The sequence below is a fragment of the Priapulus caudatus genome, unplaced genomic scaffold (genome assembly GCF_000485595.1).
Source record: "Priapulus caudatus unplaced genomic scaffold, Priapulus_caudatus-5.0.1 Scaffold362, whole genome shotgun sequence".
NCBI classification, from domain to species: Eukaryota; Metazoa; Priapulida; class Priapulimorpha; order Priapulimorphida; family Priapulidae; genus Priapulus; species Priapulus caudatus.
Genome location: NW_014577423.1, coordinates 210,650 through 231,898, shown reverse-complemented (window position 1 = coordinate 231,898; position 21,249 = coordinate 210,650). Strand labels below are relative to the sequence as shown.

General features: G+C 42.0%; 2 protein-coding genes across 18 annotated transcripts; one reads left to right on the top strand and one right to left on the bottom strand.

Annotated features, from left to right (window-relative positions):
* Positions 1–863: 863 nt before the first annotated feature.
* On the top strand, positions 864–19,723 carry LOC106809545 (IQ domain-containing protein E-like). Of its 17 annotated transcripts, XM_014812644.1 has the most exons (19): positions 864–997; positions 2,827–3,016; positions 3,263–3,440; positions 4,734–4,842; positions 5,202–5,255; positions 6,562–6,657; positions 6,875–7,021; positions 9,579–9,661; positions 9,956–10,033; positions 10,316–10,402; positions 10,534–10,604; positions 10,828–10,959; positions 11,493–11,791; positions 12,063–12,216; positions 13,426–13,554; positions 13,797–13,890; positions 15,754–15,903; positions 17,734–17,948; positions 18,351–19,723. In XM_014812644.1, exons 3-19 carry the CDS (start codon positions 3,402–3,404, stop codon positions 18,625–18,627), a joined length of 2,214 nt encoding a protein of 737 aa, XP_014668130.1. In that variant the 5' UTR covers positions 864–997; positions 2,827–3,016; positions 3,263–3,401; the 3' UTR covers positions 18,628–19,723. The 17 variants fall into 17 exon arrangements, with proteins under 17 accessions (XP_014668130.1, XP_014668133.1, XP_014668143.1 ...); XM_014812647.1 differs by lacking the exon at positions 2,827–3,016 and having other exon boundaries at positions 3,329–3,440; XM_014812657.1 differs by lacking the exon at positions 2,827–3,016 and having other exon boundaries at positions 3,263–3,324.
* LOC106809548 lies at positions 7,209–8,736 on the bottom strand. The gene is made up of 3 exons (XM_014812661.1): positions 8,628–8,736; positions 8,244–8,390; positions 7,209–7,856 (listed from the first exon to the last, which is right to left on the bottom strand). The coding sequence occupies exons 1-3, from the start codon at positions 8,692–8,694 to the stop codon at positions 7,567–7,569; spliced, it is 504 nt and encodes a 167-aa protein (XP_014668147.1). The 5' UTR covers positions 8,695–8,736; the 3' UTR covers positions 7,209–7,566.
* Positions 19,724–21,249: the final 1,526 nt, after the last annotated feature.

Sequence of the window (21,249 nt, the reverse complement as noted above, 5' to 3'; positions counted from 1 at the left end):
TCTGTGCGACGTGTGTGCGTGAGCGCGTGTGTGCGACGTGGGTGCGTGAGCGCGTATGTGCGGCGTGTGTGCGTGAGCGCGTGTGTGCGACGTGTGTGCGTGAGCGCGTGTGTGCGACGTGTGTGCGTGAGCGCGTGTGTGCGACGTGGGTGCGTGAGCGCGTATGTGCGGCGTGTGTGCGGGAGCGCGTGCGTGTGACGTGGGTGCGTGAGCGCGTGTGTGCATGAGCGCGTGTGCGTGAGCGCGTGTGTGCGACGTGTGTGCGTGAGCGCGTATGTGCGACGTGTGTGCGTGAGCGCGTGTGTGCGACGTGTGTGCGTGAGCGCGTGTGTGCGACGTGTGTGCGTGAGCGCGTGTGTGCGACGTGGGTGCGTGAGCGCGTATGTGCGGCGTGTGTGCGTGAGCGCGTGTGTGCGACGTGTGTGCGTGAGCGCGTGTGTGCGACGTGTGTGCGTATAAGCGCGTGTGTGCGACGTGAGCGTCAATCACGCAAAGCGCGCAGCGAAAACTTAAAATGGATGTATAAATTAGTTTTTGAACGTTAGAATTAACAAGTCTTAGCTCATACATTTTATTTTTTCTTTCCCACTCTTCTTTTTTTTGGAGGGGGGCTTTTTGGTTTTGCCCCCCCTCCCACTTTTTGGATTGGAGGGGCGGCCGCCCCCTTGCCCCCCCCCACTTCCGGCGCCTCTGCTGGAAGCAATAATATAAAACATAACTGGGGAACAAGGGCTGAAGTTCAGAGGTAGCAGTGGTAGCAGTACGCACTGGCACCAATCGGCGGTAGCATGCGCCACCCAGTGGGTGTTTGTTGTACCCGCTTGTAGTACATCATACGTACGCTGTATCTCAGTGGCGCTGATTTCGCTTCGTTGTTGTTGTTGACCTGCTCGTGCATTTATTGTAAGATTAATAATACGTGATGTGTTAATGTTGAATTTAAATGTTATACATTCATAAACAGGGAAAACGTTAAGTCATAAATTTGACGACAAATGTACTACTACTAGCTCTAGTAGAAGTACTATAGCCCGCTTCTGCCCCTGGCAGTTACTGAATACTGTTTACTAAGGCGGCCAGCGGCAGTTAATGTAAGCGGGCTATAGTACTAGAGCTATTAGTATTAGTAGTAGTACTACTACTACTACTAGTATACAATACAATAGTTATACAATAGTATACAGTCTATAGACGTATATACTCATACTCATAGTTTATAATACGCAGTGGCTGGAGGTACGGTAGATACAATAATGTAACCCAAACCCAAGAGGATAGGGGTTAAACCCCTATCCTCTTTGGTTTGGGTTACATTATTGTATCTAGAGGTACGGTAGCCGTCAGTCGTTCAAGCCCCTTTTTTTGCGTTAGGGTTAGGGTTAGGGTTAGGATTAGGGTTAGGTTTAGGGTTATGGTTAGGGTTATATAGGTTTAGGGTTATGGTTAGGGTTAGGTTTAGGGTTAGGGTTAGGGTTCTAGCTCATCTAAACTCTCAAATCGTGAATTTATTTCCCAAGGCGTTATTTCGAAATCTAGCGCCACCGCCGCCATCTTTGTCTCGTTAAGTATGAAAACGAATGGACTCCCGTACCCGTAGTCTCGAGATATTAAGATACGGCTACCGTACCCGTAGCCACTGCCTTTATAATATTAATAATAATAATACTTAATAGTTGTTTTATTAATCGCAGTGCTACGTACGGTTACGGCAGTCCCACACACAACTTACAAGTACAAACAGTCACCCTATCCCTAGCCCGACCAGGCTGTGCGACTGATTGTCTATACGACGGATATTCTAACCCTAGCAATACCGTTTCTTGGAGCTACCCTATCCCTAACCTAACACTAACTATAAACCGACTCGGCTATCTTATATACGCATGTCATAGTACCAAATTAATCTATGGTGTATAAGTACTATAACCTTTGGCTTTCAATATTTTGCATCTGAACTGACAATCAATCCCAACCAACTGGTGTAGGCTAGCTGGCACAATAATGTTCATTTTCATACTTCAAATTTGAGTGTTTTCTAGCTCATCAAGAAATCTTAATCGTGAATTAAATCGTGAATTAATTTCCAACGGCATTATTTTGTGGGAAAGCGACGTGGACGTTTCGCAAATGGACTGCCGTACTCGTAGCCTCGAGACATTAAGATACGGTTGCCGTACCTCTAGCCACTGCGTATTTTAATACGCTGCGGCTATATGCCCGGCAGCCGGGCACGGTCTTTGATCTCCTAAATGCCCGGCAGTTCCTAACCCTAACCCTAACCCTTGTTTACTTGAGATAACGCTGAAAATTAAAAACTGCCGGGCATTTAGGAAATCGATATATTCCTTTCCGTGCCCGGCAGCCGTCAGATATATGGTGGCTGCCGGGCATATAGCCACTCTGTATATAATATTAATAATAGTAGTAGGCTACACGGTCATTTCCGCTTTAGTGCGCTAGTCTAGGGACTAGTCTAGCCACAAGTTCGCTTCTCGCTTAACACTACGCTGACGAGAGGTTGTCCTACGACGTGTAACAGTCGGAGAGCCTGGTGGGGCTAGGGACTAGTCTAGATGGGACTCTATGTGAATGGACTCCCCTACACCTGTGTTTGGGTTACATTATTGTATCTAGGCACTAGTCCTACTTAGCTCTATCGTATCGTATCATATACTATATTGTCCTACTCTTGAGTCTTGTATAATGTATTTCACAATGCATCGATACTTCTGGTGAATGTGTGAGGATATTCTGGGAATGTGAACTTTGATTTGCACCTCCAGCATTTAATTCTGCTAATCGGATTCTTTGATCCCTATATTTTAGTAATTTTCTCACGTGGTCGGAAGCAATTTTAAGTAACTTGGGATCGTCACTCAGCTCTAGTACTAAGCCCACGTACAGTTGCCGCCTGACTCGTAAAGCTGTGTGAGGTCTAGCCCGACCAGGCTCTATGACTGTTTCACGTCGTAGAATCGAACGATCGACTTCTCGCCACGCAGTGAGAAGCGCGAAGGTGTGCAAATGAAATGATCATCGCATGATCAAATCGCGATCAATGATCAATGATCAATGATCAATGATCAATGATCAAATCGCATGATCAAATGCGCAGATAATAAGAATTTCTAGCGTACATTATAATAATAATTTATATATTCTTGTTTACACACCTTATATTATTTAAGTCTGAAAGTAAGAGTAATGAGTATATTAATAAGCATATATGACAATGTAATGTTTTATGTGTTTTCCATGCCAGATAATGATAGCAGAATCAAGTTAAACATGGAATAATGCAACTGAGTCTTACTACAACACTGCGTAGGTACAGTGACAGGCCATGGCTAGAGGATGGTTCTGGTGTTTGTGACTGATCTACGTACACATGACAAGAAGAAATGTCAGAACGTGAAGCTACAGTAGGCCTATGCTTTAGAGTAAAATTAAATATTTTGCACTTGTAAATATAATGTAAAAGGACATGTATTATTATAATGATACATGCAGAGCTTGTGTAGTTTCCAAATGCTTACATACTGCTGGTTAGATACAATAATGTAACCCAACAAGAGTAAGTTTGTAATGTAGGTTTGTAATGTAACCACTACTCTTGTTGGGTTGCATTATTGTATCTACCTGGTGGTATGCAATATATGTCAGACTCACCATACTTTGCCTTGTTTAGCTATACAGGCATACATGAATTAGGTGTAACCGACTACATTTTGCTACATACCATAATAAAAACAGACACACACACACATGCACCCGCATACACGCACACACGCATGCACGCATGAATGCACTAGGTGTATATAGTCGGAACCTTATGTACAATGTAGTATTTTTATGATATATTTTCATATACTTAGGGCTTAGCAAGAAAATTAACATTAGGCCGCTTACATGTAAACGAATGGTTGAGTGATTGATAGCTTGAAAGAAGTACCGACATGCATCAGTGTTTCCTGTTTATACAGAGTGTGCTACAACTGCCTCAGAGGAATCGCTGCATGAATATTTATGAGATGCATGAGCATTAGATACGCAGGTCAATCACTGGTAGCAATTCGACCACAGACTTAATGTCTTCCCTTATTGTCAGATACATGTGCGTTTAACTATCATATGTGTATAACACAGATTATGGATGATACACGTTGAATTATTGAAACAAATACAGAAATCTTGTCTCAGAGCAGTTTTTTATACATAGTGGGTACAATCACTAAGCCCACCTTCATAATACATATGAATTATCTGAATATTTTATCTGATGATGAATTTTAATTGCATTTTGATTAATAATTAAAATTTCTAGGCTTCACAAACCCAAATATGAGCATTATAATATTGAGCTAAATTGTTTACAAAAATGATAAAGACTTGACAACTTGATTAGTCCTTTTGGTAGTCTAATTGTCATCATTGCTTTATACTACTTAAATGACATTAAAACAAGCATCTCATGCTGTCTAAAATGTGCTGAGAACAATAGGACAATGCTTAAAAATGTGGTATTTTACCCAGCAATTTTGAACTTTTTCACTTCCCGAATGTTTACCTTTACTGTTATAGCCTTATATCCTAAATGTGAACATGTTTGAATATGTTCACAACGGCTAATATTCCAACGCTCATCGTTCCATGAAGTTGACATTAAATATCAAAAATATGTGCCACATTCAACATTGTTCTGTCTAGACATTGTCTAGCATTCTGTTTTTTAGTCTGGAGATTCTTCACATCCATCTGATTCTGATATAAAGCCTGAGCCAGTGGAGAAAAATGATCAGTTAAAAGCAGTCATTCTTCAGATTCTCAGTGATGCAGTCAGTGGTATGAATAATTATATCATCTAACAACTTTTGCTGTGATTTATTAGGTTTTTAATATTTAATCTGAACCTTGGACTGTGGGCATACACTGTGATGAGCCATCACATAAATATTTAAAATGGTTTGTTTTTATAGACATTCCTGGTTAGAAAAAACTATTATCATTACATGTTCAAGGGTATGCTACTGAAACTCATGCACCCAGTAAAATATTACATTTAATTTTGTTCACATCTAATTGTATTGCTCAAAGTACTAGAGTGATCTATGTAATCAGTTTATAATCATCTCATCGTAGCATGTGTGTGCCTGCATGCATGTGTGAGTGTGTGTCTGTATATAAGACATTGTATTTTACAGTTAGCAGTGATGGCAACAAAGGAAAACCTAGAAAGATGCAAAGACATAAATCTGGTATGTTATATTCAGCTTATATAATTAGTCAGTGTTTTTGCTATCAAGCTCCAACTACAATCATGATTTTTAGCTCATCTGACATAGTCAGATGCAGCTTGTAGAATCGCATGATCGTCCGTGCGTCCGTGCGTCCGTCCGTGCGTCAACAGTTGGGCACAAATCTTAACCGCTCGACGTACGGTCACGATATTCGGGACGTGGGGGGGTAATCCGAAAACGAGTTGGGATGTCGAAGCTGGGGGTCAAAGGTCAAAGGTCAAGAGTTGTAAAAGAAGGGGGAACATTCACTCCTTAACTTAAGGTATAGGGAGGAAATGCAGAATTGCGGCACAAATCTAAACGGCTCGACCTAGGCTCGTGATAGTCGGTGTATAGCATCATGGTAGGAAAAGCCATCACTGTGCCGAAGTTGGAGGTCACAGGTCAAAGGTCAATGGGCACAGGGCAGATTTTAGACATTTTCTGAGGACATGGTCTGACGGAGCGATTGAAAAACTTTTTTGTTTCAGCGGTGACCTAGCATTTTTATGGCTTTATTGAAAGGACCATGAAATGTCCCTTCTGCTGACATGCGAAGAGTAAGTGTCGGATAACCTCTTGACCCTCAAGAGGAGGGTTAAACTTGGATTTGTTGACTGTCTGTTAGAAAGAATTTGACTGCCGGGTTTGCTAGTAGAATCTATACATGCCTGGATGTATGAGGCTACAATGTCACAGTGAAATTTCAAAAGCTAAATTTGGTTAAAGAAGGTGTATGTTCCTTAAATCGTATAATTTCTATGTCATTCTGTACTGTCAGTATGTTACATGTAACGTATGCCACTGCCAGTGGCTGCTGCCAGTGCATGTGTTGGTGCAGTTTTTGCCTGCGTTAATTGGTTACAGGTGGCAGCTCTCTATTGCAATTTGCAGCCTGTAGGCTTGCGTAGGTAAATGGATGAGTGCTTACCTATTCTGTCTTGCAAATAGTTGTTGCTACTACGTATGATGGGAGCTTCCATCTTTAATCTGAAGACACTTAAACGTACGCGCCATCTCGTGGCAACTTTCATAACGATCGCAACGAACATTCTTTTGAGAAGGTTCCTGATACCATCCCTGTGCATTCCACTGTTTCGGCGTGTATGTGAACACATTTGGGACTAACAGGGTTTACTAGAATCCCACCACTCCACCACAGAGTCACCGCAGTAGACGTTAGATGAGCGCTGTCGCTCTGCGGCACTTGTTCTATTATACGCTCACACCGGTGGTGGGAGCATGTTTGCGTATATCTACATTTTAAGGTCTCCTTATGTAACAGCTCGAAGCTCAAGCTTGTCAAGGCTGCCGCAAACGAATGGCTCAGTGGCTATAAAGCCAGCCCGAGAATACTGGCTTGAAAACATCAAGAGAGCAGGTAAACTGGTCTGCAGTTATGTTTTTACGGCAGTATTGTGTGGTGTGCTCTTATCACTCTATGATATATATTCTGTGGTAATACTCTATAAAAGGACTGGGAGGAACTATGAAACATGATAGGCTTTAACAGCTGGATTTGCATCGAAAAAGTTGCAGTACTTGCATGATCTTTAGCTGAAATTCATAGTTTATTGTTTGATACTTTTATTTTTCAGGTAGTGTGAGGAGTAGAACAATGAGTGGAGTACCTTTAACTACCTCTCACAGCAGTGGTTATTTAAGCAGCTCAGACTACCTAAGGCACATGGTTTCATCTCCGAGGGGCCAGAGGCGGCCTCAGAGTGGGGGCCTACACTCTAAAGGTAGGCTCTTCATCTTATTCTGCATGTTAGTCTGTGAGTCCATGTGTTTCTTCTCATGAAGTTCTTTTCCATTAGTGATGTTGTCAGAAGTAAATTATACAAATCAGTTGTCTTATTATTTATTTCGTGGTCTTGTTAAATATATTAAACTACACAAAACGTCGATCATAAAAGCCATACACATATATTGCAGACAGAGATAGATTTATTTCATAATAATGTCAACACAGCCAATTTAATATTAAATCAATAAGAATTGTGCCCTCGGCCCCTCTACAAATTGCCAATGCAGCGACATAGACACCGACATGCTACCACTTTATGAATTTTTAAATACTGTAGGCATTAGTACAACCCCCTCAATTGATACCAACCTTAATGAACGTGCATATATATATACGCGAGAGCTACCCCAGGCTACCTATCCCAGGCTGGAGGTGCTTGAAGACTTCAATCGAATGCCCAGCACTACTCGCAAACCTCACATCCCACTCCCACCTCACCAAAAAAATCGCGGGCGGGCGGTTGCGCGTGTAGTCGGCGCCTTACGCGCAGCATACCTCTGCCGCATCGGGCACACGCACGCACTCTGAGCCGCGCACGCACTGGTCGCAGCTCAGCAGATTGCCCCAGGTGTTTCTCAGCGGCTCCTTTCCGTTGGTGCATGGGTTAAAGTTGCTTGGCGTTGCCTTGCCCTTGGCGCAGCACACCTCCGGAGCATCCATCACGCGCGTGCAGCGGGATCCGCGCGGGCACGGGCTGCCGCAGTAGAGCAGGTTTCCCCACGTGTTTCGCAGTGGTGCCTGGCCTGTCTTGCACGGGTTGAACATCTGGGCTGCAGCGGAAATGTAATGTTGTTATACCGTTAACTGCATGTTGCGATGCTTGGTGTTAGACTCTAGTGTTAGAAGCACTATGGTATCTGTATGTATATAGCATACCCACCTGATCTGTCACACGTCGAAATATGCCATTTCTGCACTGATCGCTGATCAGTAATCAATAATGCAAAGATATGAACCAGACTACATGTATCTTCAACTCAAATTGTCTAACTAGTTACTAGATCTTATTACCAAGCTTTAAATAACACGTGCTATACATAAATATAACATATAATACATAAATATAATATTACTTAATATAACTCTCTGGTTCTCTCTGGTTAACAGTAAATAATATCAACATGCAAATGGGTGACTGACACAAGTAGTATGCATACCTGATTCCTTTTTCTTGCAACAAACTGATCCTGAACTAAAGGGGTATGCGTCACAGGAGTACCCTCTTGGGCAACTCTGAGGCACGTCAGGATGGCATCCAGGTTCGTCCTCCAATTCTACTTTTCCTTGTGGACACCTACCTTCACCTGAGACAAAAATTTAATAATGACAATCTAATATAATATAACCCACTGGACAGCCACATGTCATATGTATTTACATAGCATGATCTTCTTTGGGCAACCTGCACAGTTAACAGCAAATTACATCTGTACCTATCAACAATACTAGCTATTTTATACGTGAAATATGAGATTACAAAATTAGAAGAAATACACTATTATAAGAAGTAAAAACTGGCATTATCAAGCGCTTTATCTTACCTTTTGTCTGTTCAATCAGAACGACGGTTAGTGCTAAAAATAGGTAGAGACAACCTCCGAAACCCATGGTGATTTGTGTGTAAAACAGCTAACACTGGCAGTGTTGGTCTTGGTCGTCCCATTTATATATGGACACGGGATAGATCAGTGGACAGGTCAGCCAATTTGTATAACTTATAGCTACATGTATCCAAATATGCTGGCCCTAACAAAGGAAAACGACAAATCGCTAGTATTCATTTTGTCACAGTTATTGCCCAGTTCATGCTGGTGTAATTGCTACCAGCATGAACGTATGGATGTAAAACATTATTTGTTTCTTGATGCCATATAATAATCTGTCAGTCTTATAGAATGCATGTGGGTATATCTTGTGAATCCATCTATCTATGTGGGCACTGTGTATATCTATTTAGGTTACTCAACCGGTTGAAACAAATTTACTCCAGTGTGCAGGCTGACTGCATTATTAAGTGTATAGGGGACACTTGGGCCCCAATATATGGAGGCCACATTAGCGTCCATTGACCTTATTCCCATTTATAATTGGAATACAATATCTCAACGTGCGGATTTACTACTGCCAGTGAGTTGCCCCGCATTCATTATGACAGGTGGCATAGGAGAGTGAAGTCAGGCTGTTTAGCATGAACAATCAATATGTTCCCTTGCTGATGCTAACTAATTATGTATAAAGGGTATACATGTACGTGGCATTTCTCTGGTGTGGGAGCTATGATCTAGTAACCAAGCTTCAATAATTACTGAAACAGCATTGTTGTAACAAATTGTTCAATTAGAAACATCCTTCCTGCAAACCCTTGGATTTATGGAATATAAATGCCATTGCTAGCAATAGAAAACACATGTACAATTCATGAGACAGCTGTCTCCGTGTATGTTATACAATGTAAAAAAATGTTTTCAGTCAGTTGTTTTCTATGTGAACAGGGAAATTTGCGAATTCTGGAGCCAGCTACTCCAATCACAAAGATCCTATCGACATGTATGATGAAATAATTCAACTGAAAAAGGTACGCTCCTGGTTGTTAGATGGCCACCATCATGGCTCGTTCTGGTAACAAAGATCCCTGTAATGAGTTGACGATATTATTACACATTTATTAGAATGTGTTAGTTTTTTTACAGCTTGAAATTTGGTGGTAGAAATTAGCTAGCAAACATGATGCATGGACCATGGTTTGCCACGTTGGTTCCCATAGATGGAAATGACACATTTGCATGATTTCCAGTGTACCCAGTATCCAGTATTAGTAAGTACCATACCCAAGTAAATTGGTTATGTTTTGTTTTTTATCGCTTTGCAGACGATACAGTCAGTGGAAGCTGATGGCATGACGCTAAAAACAAAATTGCGACGGATGGAGGAAAATGGACAGAAAAAAGTAGCCACCAAACTTGTTTGTTTTAATTGTTTCTGGTAGTATTGTACCCGAAGAGTAGAGAAGTCTTATCAGTCCGTAAATATAACAAGATGGCCGCAAAGAATACATAAAAAATTACAATCACTAGCAAATACAGGCAAACATGTTTTAACTATATATGCAGCTCTTGACAAATGCTTGAAGTGCATTCATATGGTGCAATCACCAAACCCTGATTTATAATGTGCTTCTGAACTAAGTAATTCCAGTACATCGTTTTCCTTTTTATTCTACTGCTTTCAGGACAAGCAGATTGAGCAGCTGTTGAACCCCAGTGGATGTGACGAAATGCGTCGGTCTCTTGGCACTAAACAGGCAGATAACTCAGCCGTGTGTATCCTTACTTATTCTTATTTCTAGCCACAAAATATTTTTTTTGGAAATTGTGATACAGAATTCATATGCTATAACGTTTTGGAGAGTAAAGTATTATAGCACTCACTTTTCCTGGTCCATTACAGGTTACAAATGCCCTCAAGCAGAAGATTTTTAAACTAGAGCAGACACTAAGGCAGCGAGAAACAGATTTCAGGTAATCGATGATACACGTACTGCTATAAGATACTAACAAGACATCATCAATAATACGAGTGCTCTTGCGTACGAATATTCATTTTGGAGAATTTTTGCTAGGCATTTTGGTAAATATGTTCAATAGAATGGAACAGAAACACTGTGTCATTCCTCATTGTGGTTGTGGTCTTCTGGTTGTTGTGTGTGCATATGGGTGACTAGCTTATAAATTGTTACACCAGGAAATTAGAAAGTTCTTTGAAGACCACAAAGGTCGAAGAGATGAGAGTCCAACTTGAGGCGTATTACCAGGAAGTACTTCGTCTGCGGGCTGAACTTTCACAGACTCCCTCACATCCTGAGTCTGCTCCTAGGTGAGTCTGTACAAACGGCTGTGAAACGTGGAAACGTGATGACCCGTATGGCCACATTATATCTGACTGGCAAAAATATTGATCTATCCGTCTGCGCGAGGAAAACCATGTTCCCCTTGGATATTGTTGCTAAGTCAGTCGTGCTAGACCAGTTGTGGTGTTTTTCGTAACAATGCTCGGCTGAAGCTGCTTTTCAATAGCACCAAGCCGCGCGATATTTAGTCATAATTGGGCACCTATTTGTAAAGTCCCAGCTTGTGCGGGTGGTTAATAGCCTGCATATTATTCCTGACTGGCTTATTTCGACTGTCACGTATGTGATTTCATGGTGCAGTGCAATGAATAGGCAGCTGAGAAAATAAATCCAATACATGTGTGAAGGTAGCTTCGGTAAAATGGGGTGAGGATCATTGCACATAAGAAAGGCTTCTGCATATGAAAAATAGATATTAAATGTTAGAGTTTGGGAAAATAATTTTGAAGTATGGAAGTAGAGTGGATTGTTTTACGTCAATTTTCAACTGTTCTGGTAGACATCCGAGGATGAAAGAGGTTGCAGCTAAGCTGAGATCCCTGAATGGTTCCGTAAAAACGCTGACTCGCGAGAAGCAGAAGATGGCTGCTGAGAACCGAACAATACGGCTCAACCTTGAAAAGACACTCGAGACAAGCAGGTGCCTTGAGAAGACTCACAGGAAGTGTGAGGAGGGCACTGAGATGAACAGGAAGCTGCAGGAAACAATTGCCAGTCTGGAGAAAAAGCTAGAAGAGGAAAGGGAGCAGGTGGCAGACATGAAAACGTTTGTCAGTAAAAATTCAGTCGTCACAGAAGGTAGTGTATTGATCATGAGGTATGCCTGCATAAACCAGTATATCTAATGCAGCCACCATATAAATATGAGCATACTAGGTTACTACATTACTATATCTCTTATTACATGTTGAGTCGAACTGGTAGCTTTTTGTGTGTATAAGACACTGTCTATTCTTCTATTCTACATTGTTGCATTGGAATAAGGCACTGCCACATTACGTGTGCATATTACTTGTGCATGTTAAAGTACATTCATATTCGTGTTAATAAAGAGGTTGCTTGTCTGCAGGTAAGCTGCCACTGAGAGGGAGTGCACAGCAATGTCTAGAGCAGTTGGATAGACGAGAGACAGAGCTACTGGAGGAAAGAGAAAAATTGAGAGGAGTGATTCGGCGGCTGAGGCAGGACCGATCGCATTACAAACAGAAGCTGGAGGTTAAGGAGTATGCGGCCATTTATGCTCTACTGTCATGCATATATTGTAGTATTGCATTACTTCATTCGATTCAGAATAGATGGAATACATGTAGCAACTGTCTGAACATAGATTCCCATTGTATTGCACCAATGCAACTTTGGCCATCATGTTAATGAAGTAGTTTATTGTCAGAGTGATTGCAATGTGTGAGAGCCTCATCATCCCTTGTTCCATCTTAGCTTCCATATCATCTCAGCATCCTCTTCATCTTAGCGTTGTTCCACAGCTTCCGTCCCATTGCAGCATCCCTATTATTCACATTGTCATATCTCCCTTAGAGCAGGCAGATTATCTGTGCATCGTTTTTATTAGCTCAGCTGACGAATTCAGATGCAGCTTGTAGAATCGCATGAATGTCCGTCCGTCCGTCTGTCCGTCCGTCCGTGCGTCAACAGTTACGGCACAAATCCTAACCGAGCGACATACGATCTTGATATTTGGGACGTCGGGGGGGGGGATCGCGAAAAGGACTCAGGATGTCGAATTTGGGGTCAAAGGTCAAGATGTGTCAATGGAGGGAGAATATTTCACCCTTAACTTAAGGTATAGGAGGAAATACGTAATTGCGGCACAAATCTCAACGGCCCGACCTACGCTCTTAATATTTGATATATAGTGTGATGGGGAGGAAACCCATCACCAGCGCGAAATTGGAGGTCACAGGTCAAAGGGCAGTGGGGGAAAGGTCAGATATCAGACATTTTCTGAGGACAAGGTCTAACGTACCGAGTGGAAAACTTTTTTGTTTCACCGCTGACCTACCGTTTTTATCACTTTATTGAAAGGACCGTGAAATCTATTTTCCGCTAACGTGCGAAGTGTCTGATAACTTTTTGATCCTAAAGAGGAGGGTTAAACATGGATTTGTTGACTGTTAACAAAGAACTGAACTGCTTTTGCTATTAGAGCCTCCTCCACCCGCCCCTCTTCCCACCCTCCCCCCACCACCACCACTACACTCGCGCTCGACGCATATCCATGATAACGTTAATATAGCGAAGTCATTAAAGTTGCACAGCTATATCTGTATTACTGTACTACCGGCCCACTTGATTCGGTTGCCAGTGAGTTTATCAGAAGAATACCCGGCTACAGTACACGTCAGTTGAGCGTGTCGCTCTGCGGCACTTGTTGAAACATAAATAATCAACTCTTTGTGCCACCTTTGATTCAGGAAAGCTGTAAAACAACTGCAGAAGGAGAGCGTTGATGCTGTGGCTGAACTGCAAGCGGAAAAGGAGAAGCGTCGCAGCCCCAGCTTGGGGAGAAGCTCCATACGTGTACTGCAGTCTCCCCACGACAGGTAATTTATCAATTGCGCGTATGAACCAAAAAACAATTCTCCAACATCTTTTCCTTATACTAGGGTTCACATCACCTTCCACGTTGGAGATTTTTGCATACGTTTTTCAGCTGTTATTATTACCTTTGGCATTGTGGGATGTTTTTGCTCTAGGTTGTATTTTTCGCTGAATCGGCATTTAGTGTGCATGCATTTTGAGTTGCATGAAATTCTCATGCTTGCATGGTATTACTCGCGTCCAGTGTTTCTACAACTCCAGAGAAGCGACCCCGAAGAATTTCTGCCATTGCAACTAAGGCAAAACTTGCTTCTGCACCCACTAGAGGGAACCACGAGGTTAGTTGTGATAAATGATGAGTATATTTATGTCTCTCTTTATATGTTTGTATATAGGTGGTAAATAGATGTGTATATATTCTGACTCCAAGTGGTGGCCTTTAGCAGTATTCTACCACTGCCACAGACAGGCAGATATCAATGCGATCAGCTAGTCATGCTGGAATACATCTTGGCAAGAGTAAATAATAACACAAGAGTGTGACACCCGATTCCTGCATTTTTAACCAATTTTTCTCATCAAAATTTGCCACCAATAAAGAAGCAAGTGTATACGTTCCTCAGCTTATTATGACCACTAATCACTCACCTTCGTGGTACTGATATTCGTTTACATATATTTGCTAGCGTATTGCTGTAAATCGTAATCTTGCACGAGCTGAATTCGCACGATTTACCGCTTTTGTTGTTAGGTGTTTAGACAACTTTAGAAGCTATCGGGGCGCCAATATTTAGCAACGGACGGTTTCCAAATCATTCGCGCCCTGATAGGCTTGAGAGACAATCTAAATTTCGAATTTTGATCTCGTGAGGAACCGCGAGCCGCGCTCAGTTATTGTGATCACAACACAAGAAATTGACATACTATCTTACATAAGTAATAATACAATAATAACAATATTCTCTGTAGTAGTTTGCAGTAAGTATCACATTATGCACGCGCAGGTAATCAAGTACATTAAACCCCTATCAGGGCACGAATGATTTGGAAACCGTCCGTTGCTAAATATTGGCGCCCCGATAGCTTCTCAAGTTGTCTAAACAGGTCACAACAAGTCGCCATTTTAGCGGTAAATTGATCGAATTCAGCTCGTGCAAGATTACGATTTACAGCAATACGCTAGCAAATATATGTAAACGAATATCAGTACCACGAAGGTGAGTGATTAGTGGTCATAATAAGCTGAGGAACGTATACACTTGCTTCTTTATTGGTGGCAAATTTTGATGAGAAAAATCGGTTAAAAATGCGGGATCGCTTCTTTATTGGTGGCAAATTTTGATGAGAAAAATCGGTTAAAAATGCGGGAATCGGGTGTCTCACTCTTGTGTTATTATCTACTCTTGATCTTGGTCATCCACACACCATATCCTGAAATTATAAGGAATAACATCAGATTATAATATGCCTAAGAAGAATTAACTTCACAACAAAATATTACACAAAAGATTGTTTAGTGGTACACTGTTGATATAGTTTTTTTTAGATGATCGATAATTTATTTTCATAATAAATTAATTAGTCGGCTGCTGCATTCGACTGATTATTGATTATAATCAATCATCTGGAAATTACTACTGCTTTTATTTTTTATCCATTGCTGATCTCAATGACAACAACAACAACAACTACAACTACAAACAAACAACAACATCAAGATCACATCACATTAGCAAGCTGATTATATCAACATGCAGGAAATCATTCAAAGAGAAGTTGAGAAGAAATTGCTATATATTTATAGTTTAATTTATGATGACCTGATTAGATGTCGAATTTATAATAGCAATAGTCATTGTAGTGGTTTACCATTTAAATATGGTTGACTTTCGATACAAGGAACTGCTACAGTAGGTAGGCTAACTCTGATTAGGTAGTAATGTACGTTTGCTTGTGGCAGTGGTGGTACATGCATTCCCATTGCTTGGAGTGTGCTTGCACAGGGCAGTAACTGTTGCCAGTTAGGGCATGCCAAATGTATTTTCTAATATCTTTGAGGTGTTGACCTTGTTTTGAAAAATGGTAGTGTCATTTTTTTCCTGGTTACCTTTGATGGATTATTTTGAGTGTTTGCTGTTGCCATAGAAATAATATAGATAACTATGGTTATCTATATTATTTCTGTGGCTGTTGCACTGTAGTCTGACTCACAGAATGGTAGTCAACAGCAAGACCCTGTAGACAGTGGTGGTTACCTACAGTGTGAAGCCCTTGAGATGGCTGCTTACAATCTCAGGCAGCAACGTGCGGCAACAACCATACAACGAAACTGGAAGATTTTCAGACAGCAGGTAGTCGACTCAGGTTGTTGCAGAATGTAGTAGTTGCGTGTGTGTTGGTTGGGTTGTTTGTATACGTTAATTATACGTTAATTTATTCGTAGTTGTTTCATGAGTATATGATTTATTCAACTCAATACATGTTTTAGCATGTACACTCCTTACTCGTAAGATGCACGTTCAGTGGAATGATTGCCACTTTCATTGATGCACTGTTTGTCGGTACATAAGGAAAACTTCTTTTTATATACTTGGAGGGAAATAAGGAAGGGATATGTGAAAGAACAATGTGGGAGAATGAACAATTAGCTACTGTTATTACCTAATATAGACCCAGTATAAAATTTCGGAATCCGGGCAATATTACAACTGACTCACTGAGTATTCACAGCAAAGTTTAAACAGTACAAGACGACTGCAAGAACAAAACCATGAAAACAGAGATATATCCAGTAAAGTACACTTCACCCGTTTACATTGATTCTTAGTTTAGTCAAGAGAGATGTAATAAAATTCTACATGAACCCAACTTATATTTAAGCGTTTCCCATCGTCTGTTTGACAAGGAAAAACATATCCCCATAGGAGCTGTTCATTAAAGGTTTATGCTCTTGCTGTGTCACATGATGTAATCACAGTATTGAAAGATGGAAGATGGATGCTTCTAGACGAGATTAGGGAAAGTGAAGCGAGAGTGCAGTCAATATGAGTGAGATCAAGTTGTCTTGCGCATGCAACATCCACAGATTTATTGGTAATTCACTGTGAAACGTATAGCCCCGCTGGCAAATTGAAAGCAGAAAGATCTGCTAGGAATCGATTTCCAAGGTCCATGGAAAACATTTGTTTAGTTTTACCCTTTTTAGCGACATTTCTTAGACAGTTTAATAGCATTTTTATGTAACCCATTGTGTGTTTATTTGAAAATTGTAAAAAAGGCAATATACATGTATGCATCTCTACCCACGTGCTACTCGGTTTACTTCCCCTGGTGTAAGGTTAAATTCATTGTCATGAAACTGCAGAGTAGAAACCACTTAAGCATTTAGTTGCCAGATTGACTATTATAATAGTAGTTCATTGTGGTCTAAGTGATTTTCAAGAAGCTGCCCGTTAATGCTGCAATTTAAAAATTACGGCACGATAAGTATTATATGGTAACAACTATTCTTGTACTTATCGCATTGCAATACGATGCAGTGTCTTTATGCATGCTATCGGTTTCCTGATTGGCATTCAAGATGTGTATAGTAGCTAATTGAAGTTACAGGCAGATTGTCGGCAAGGCGTGTTAATAATTATAAAACAGCAAGAAATTGCTAGGGCTTCTAATTGTGAAGGCTTTGATGCCCCGAGTGGCTTAACTCTCCCCATCTCTTTTAATCTATTTCTTCATATCTCACTATCTCCCTAACTCCCACCGTCTCTCTCCTCTCTCTTTTATCTTCTCTCTTTCTCTCTCTCTCTCTTCCTCTCTCTTTCTCCCTCTCTCTCTCTCTCTGTCTCTCTCCCTCTCTCTTTCTCCCTCTCTCTCTCTCTCTCTCTCTCTCTCTCTCTAGCTTCCTCTCTCTCGTGCGCTGTCTCTCGCGCGCTCTTTCTCTCGGTCTGTCTCTACTCTAGCTTCCTCTCTCTCTTTCTCTTTGTCCCCTGTAAGTGACACACAATCAAAGCTGACAGTACCTTTTGGGGTAAATGGCTAGGCATGACTAGTAGAAATTCTGCTTGGCTGCTACCTGAGTGTTTTTCATCGTGACTTTATAGTGCTTTTAGTGCTTTACACAGAATCATATTGCACGTATAAAACTGCAATTATCTAACCGTGCACTTGAATGCCTTGATCAGAAAACGGCGTTGGCAGCGAAAGAGGAAGCAGCTGTACTAATACAGTCTACACTCAGAGGACACTTTGAGAGAGAGGAACGGCTGCATACGAGCAGGCCGGTGCTGGCATCTAGTGGGGAGGGAAAAATCTATAATGCCGGCGACGTGACTGTCGTTCAATCTGCACTGCGGGCGCACATGTACAGAGAGCAATACCTACGTGATGAAGAAATCAGGTATGATGTTCCGTCGCTGTGAAAACACAAGTGAGAGTTAATTAACGCCCTTCGTTGTAACACCTTGTGCATAATTAAGATTCAATGTGTACATTTCAGCAGTGAGAAAACAGCCTGGCAGATGAATCGGCACATACTAATTGTGATGGAATCTATCACCCTAGACACGTTTCACTATCTTAGCATGCTCACGGACACTACCTGTATTATTGCAGTCACGCGTATGCCATCGTTTGCCTGTGATGAAGGGAAATAGTTGGCGGTTCTATTGAATATTAGAATATTTTGAACTGTATATTTACATTTGTACTGTATTGTTTGCAAACACCGCCACAGCTGGAGACCGCTGCGTATGTATTTTTCACTGGACTGAGTACATGTACGTGATTTGCGTTGCTGTAGGGACCTGCACGCGTGTGATAGCGATGACTCCCACGCAACGGTGACGCTCGACAGAAGCGCTACCGCCACCACCTCGCCGCAGAGGAGACACTTCCGAGAGAAAGCCTCGGTTTCTCTGCTCGACGGAGGAGCACCGGTGAGAGGCGCCACACATGCGCTGGCTGCCTCGCACGATTCGCCCGCTAGCCATCCTCCGTCCAGCCCCGCCCGACCCACCGACACCACACCAGTCGCCGATGCCGTGACGAGCGACGATGATGATATTGTGATCGGGTGAACCCGCATCGTTGCTATCGTCTTGCGGTGCGGGGGAAGCGGCGGGGAACGGTCAACTCATAGGAAGCGTAAATAATTGGTTACGAATTGACACGTTCTGTGCGTCCTCGGATCCGTCCATATGAATCGCCAGCCACTTTTGAGATATTTTTTTTTGTATAAATTGTGTTGTGTAAAAAAGCATTTGTAGATTAGGTAAATAACCTTGTGCGTGAACCAGTAAGCTATCCGTCCCGGATGTGTCACTCAGCGTGGCTCTAGTTTGTAATGATTGCTGAAAAGCGTTTGTGATACGACACCATATCTGAGTTTCGTATGTCGCGCAGGCTTACGAATATTGTATTCACACATTGTAAGCGGCCTCTCAAGCTGTATATTCAACCTGTAATGTTACATAGAGGCATCTGTTAGAGCTACGCTGTATTTCTTACAGAAGTGCCCCCTTGACATAAAGCAAAGCTATACGAGCTGTTATTCTCACGTCGTATGTAGTCATGTGATAGATCTGCGTGTTGTAAGTGGTTGTAGTAAATTGTGGTGATCTTCACAGCGAGGTTTCTGTAGGCCTGCCAAAGCAATGCGATCATGCATTGTGCATGCAAATGCGTCTACTCACAATGTGGCGAATTGACCTATCTGCCTGGACTGATTGACACAGACAGGTGGCTCTAGCCAATCAGTGTTGGAATAGGGGCATTCTAAAAACGCTGCTTAGTAACAAAAACATGCAATTCAAGTATAGACTAGCTTACATCGCTAATATGTAGCTTGGCCGACCTAGCAACAACATCTACCGGGGCATGGTTAATTTGCTCAGACGGGTAGCTCAATTCGCACACTAGGGTTTCTAACTTGAATCCAATCAACTTCTACATGTGGTGGAGAATCTAATGTTAGTTTGTATAGCTGTAAAGATGAATGAAGGTTTAAAGTATAAAAACATACGTAATTATTGCACGGTAGAAGTTTTGTCCCAGTCAGTGGTGTTCGTGTGAAACAGCTGCCCTGTTTGCCAAAATGGGCTATTTATATTCGGGATAGATTTCGTGTGAAATAAATTGGAAATAAATTATTTATTTTTAGTCATCTAGACCGTACATGTTTATTCCATTCATTATTATGCATTGTGAATGAATCCCTACACTAAATGGTAATAAGGATTTTATTCTGATTACATTCTTGAAGGTTTTTACTGAAGTTTCCCTGAGTGACAGATAATTATATGAGTAGGTAGCTGTTAGGTTTCCTTTAAATAGAAGGTTGGTTTTATTGGAAATGAAATGTTTATCGTGCCTCAAACCATAGTTTGCAGAATGAGCGAGCGCGTGTGTGCGTAGGTGGTTGAATTCGTGTGTGAGAGTACGTGCGTGCGTGCGTGCATGCATGTGTGCGTGCGTGGATGGGTAAGTGAGTGAGTGAGTAAGTGAGGGAGGGATTGACTGAGTGAGTGAGTGTTGTTGCCTCGATTTGTCAAATGGCGCTGTTCCGAGCTTTAGACGATTGAAGAGGACACGAAAAATTACAATAAGCCTACGTAATGCAATAAGCTTACGTAGTGAGATCGAACGGGAAGGGAAACGAGACGCCGTTGCTCTATAGTCTATTCAATCAATCTTGTAATAGACCATTCATTATTCTTGGTATTAAGTGAGTCTGTGTACAGAACAGCAGTAGCTGTCTTGCTGTGTGCAGGCGCAGCTTTGACTCTAACGTGCGTCATCTACGGGTGCCTACTTAATGCAGGAGGATAGCCGTCTTAAATTTGTTTTGCCTGACTGTGGATGCGGCATATCTGTGTAAGAACACATAAACCTGCAGCCAGCCAGGGCCAACCCGGCGCAGTGCCCTTGTATTCATGCGTTGCACGTACGGACGTGCATGCGTCTGCTAGTATACGTTATTCAGACTTCAGCCCTATTTCAACATTTATATTTACACTGCACGGATAGAAAGTGGTGTAATAAGTAAGTACCACGACTCTTTTTTTTGGTAATCCTAACGGGAAAATTCAGCGAACGGGTTCTCCGAGTAGATCTTTTCTACAAATAAGTGTGCAGCTCATAGCTAATCGATATCAAAAACAGCAAGGCAGTGACTGGTGGGGTAATACTGTCGCACCATAGCGTCATTGAAGAACTCGGACACTGACAGCGTTGGACAGGCCTATGATGAACGGGGTATAAAGAAGGACACGGTCTAAGTTTCCCGTGTATCAAATCTAACAGGTATTGCGTAGCATCGACCAGCACATGCAGTGCGACCGCGCGTGCAGAAATACGCACGCACGCACGCACGCACGCACGCACGCACGCGCACACACGGTTCTCCATTTTACCTACGATTGCTGTTCTTGAGCGGCGGTGTGTGAATGACTTTGACCCTTAATATAACGTGAGTTAATTCCAGCGACGGCGAGCAGTCGTACATTTTCGCGACAACCCGTCGATTTATCTATTGATTGCGTTTTTCCGCGTGACCTTTCGAGCGCACTGCGAAAGTGTGACAGCAGCCGGGATGGAACTGCTAGCTGCAGGAGGTTGACCATTAATAGCTTCCTGCTGCAAATTCCTCCTTTTGCATTTACGATTTCTAAGTAATTCCATTGTTATTGCGCAGATGCGCG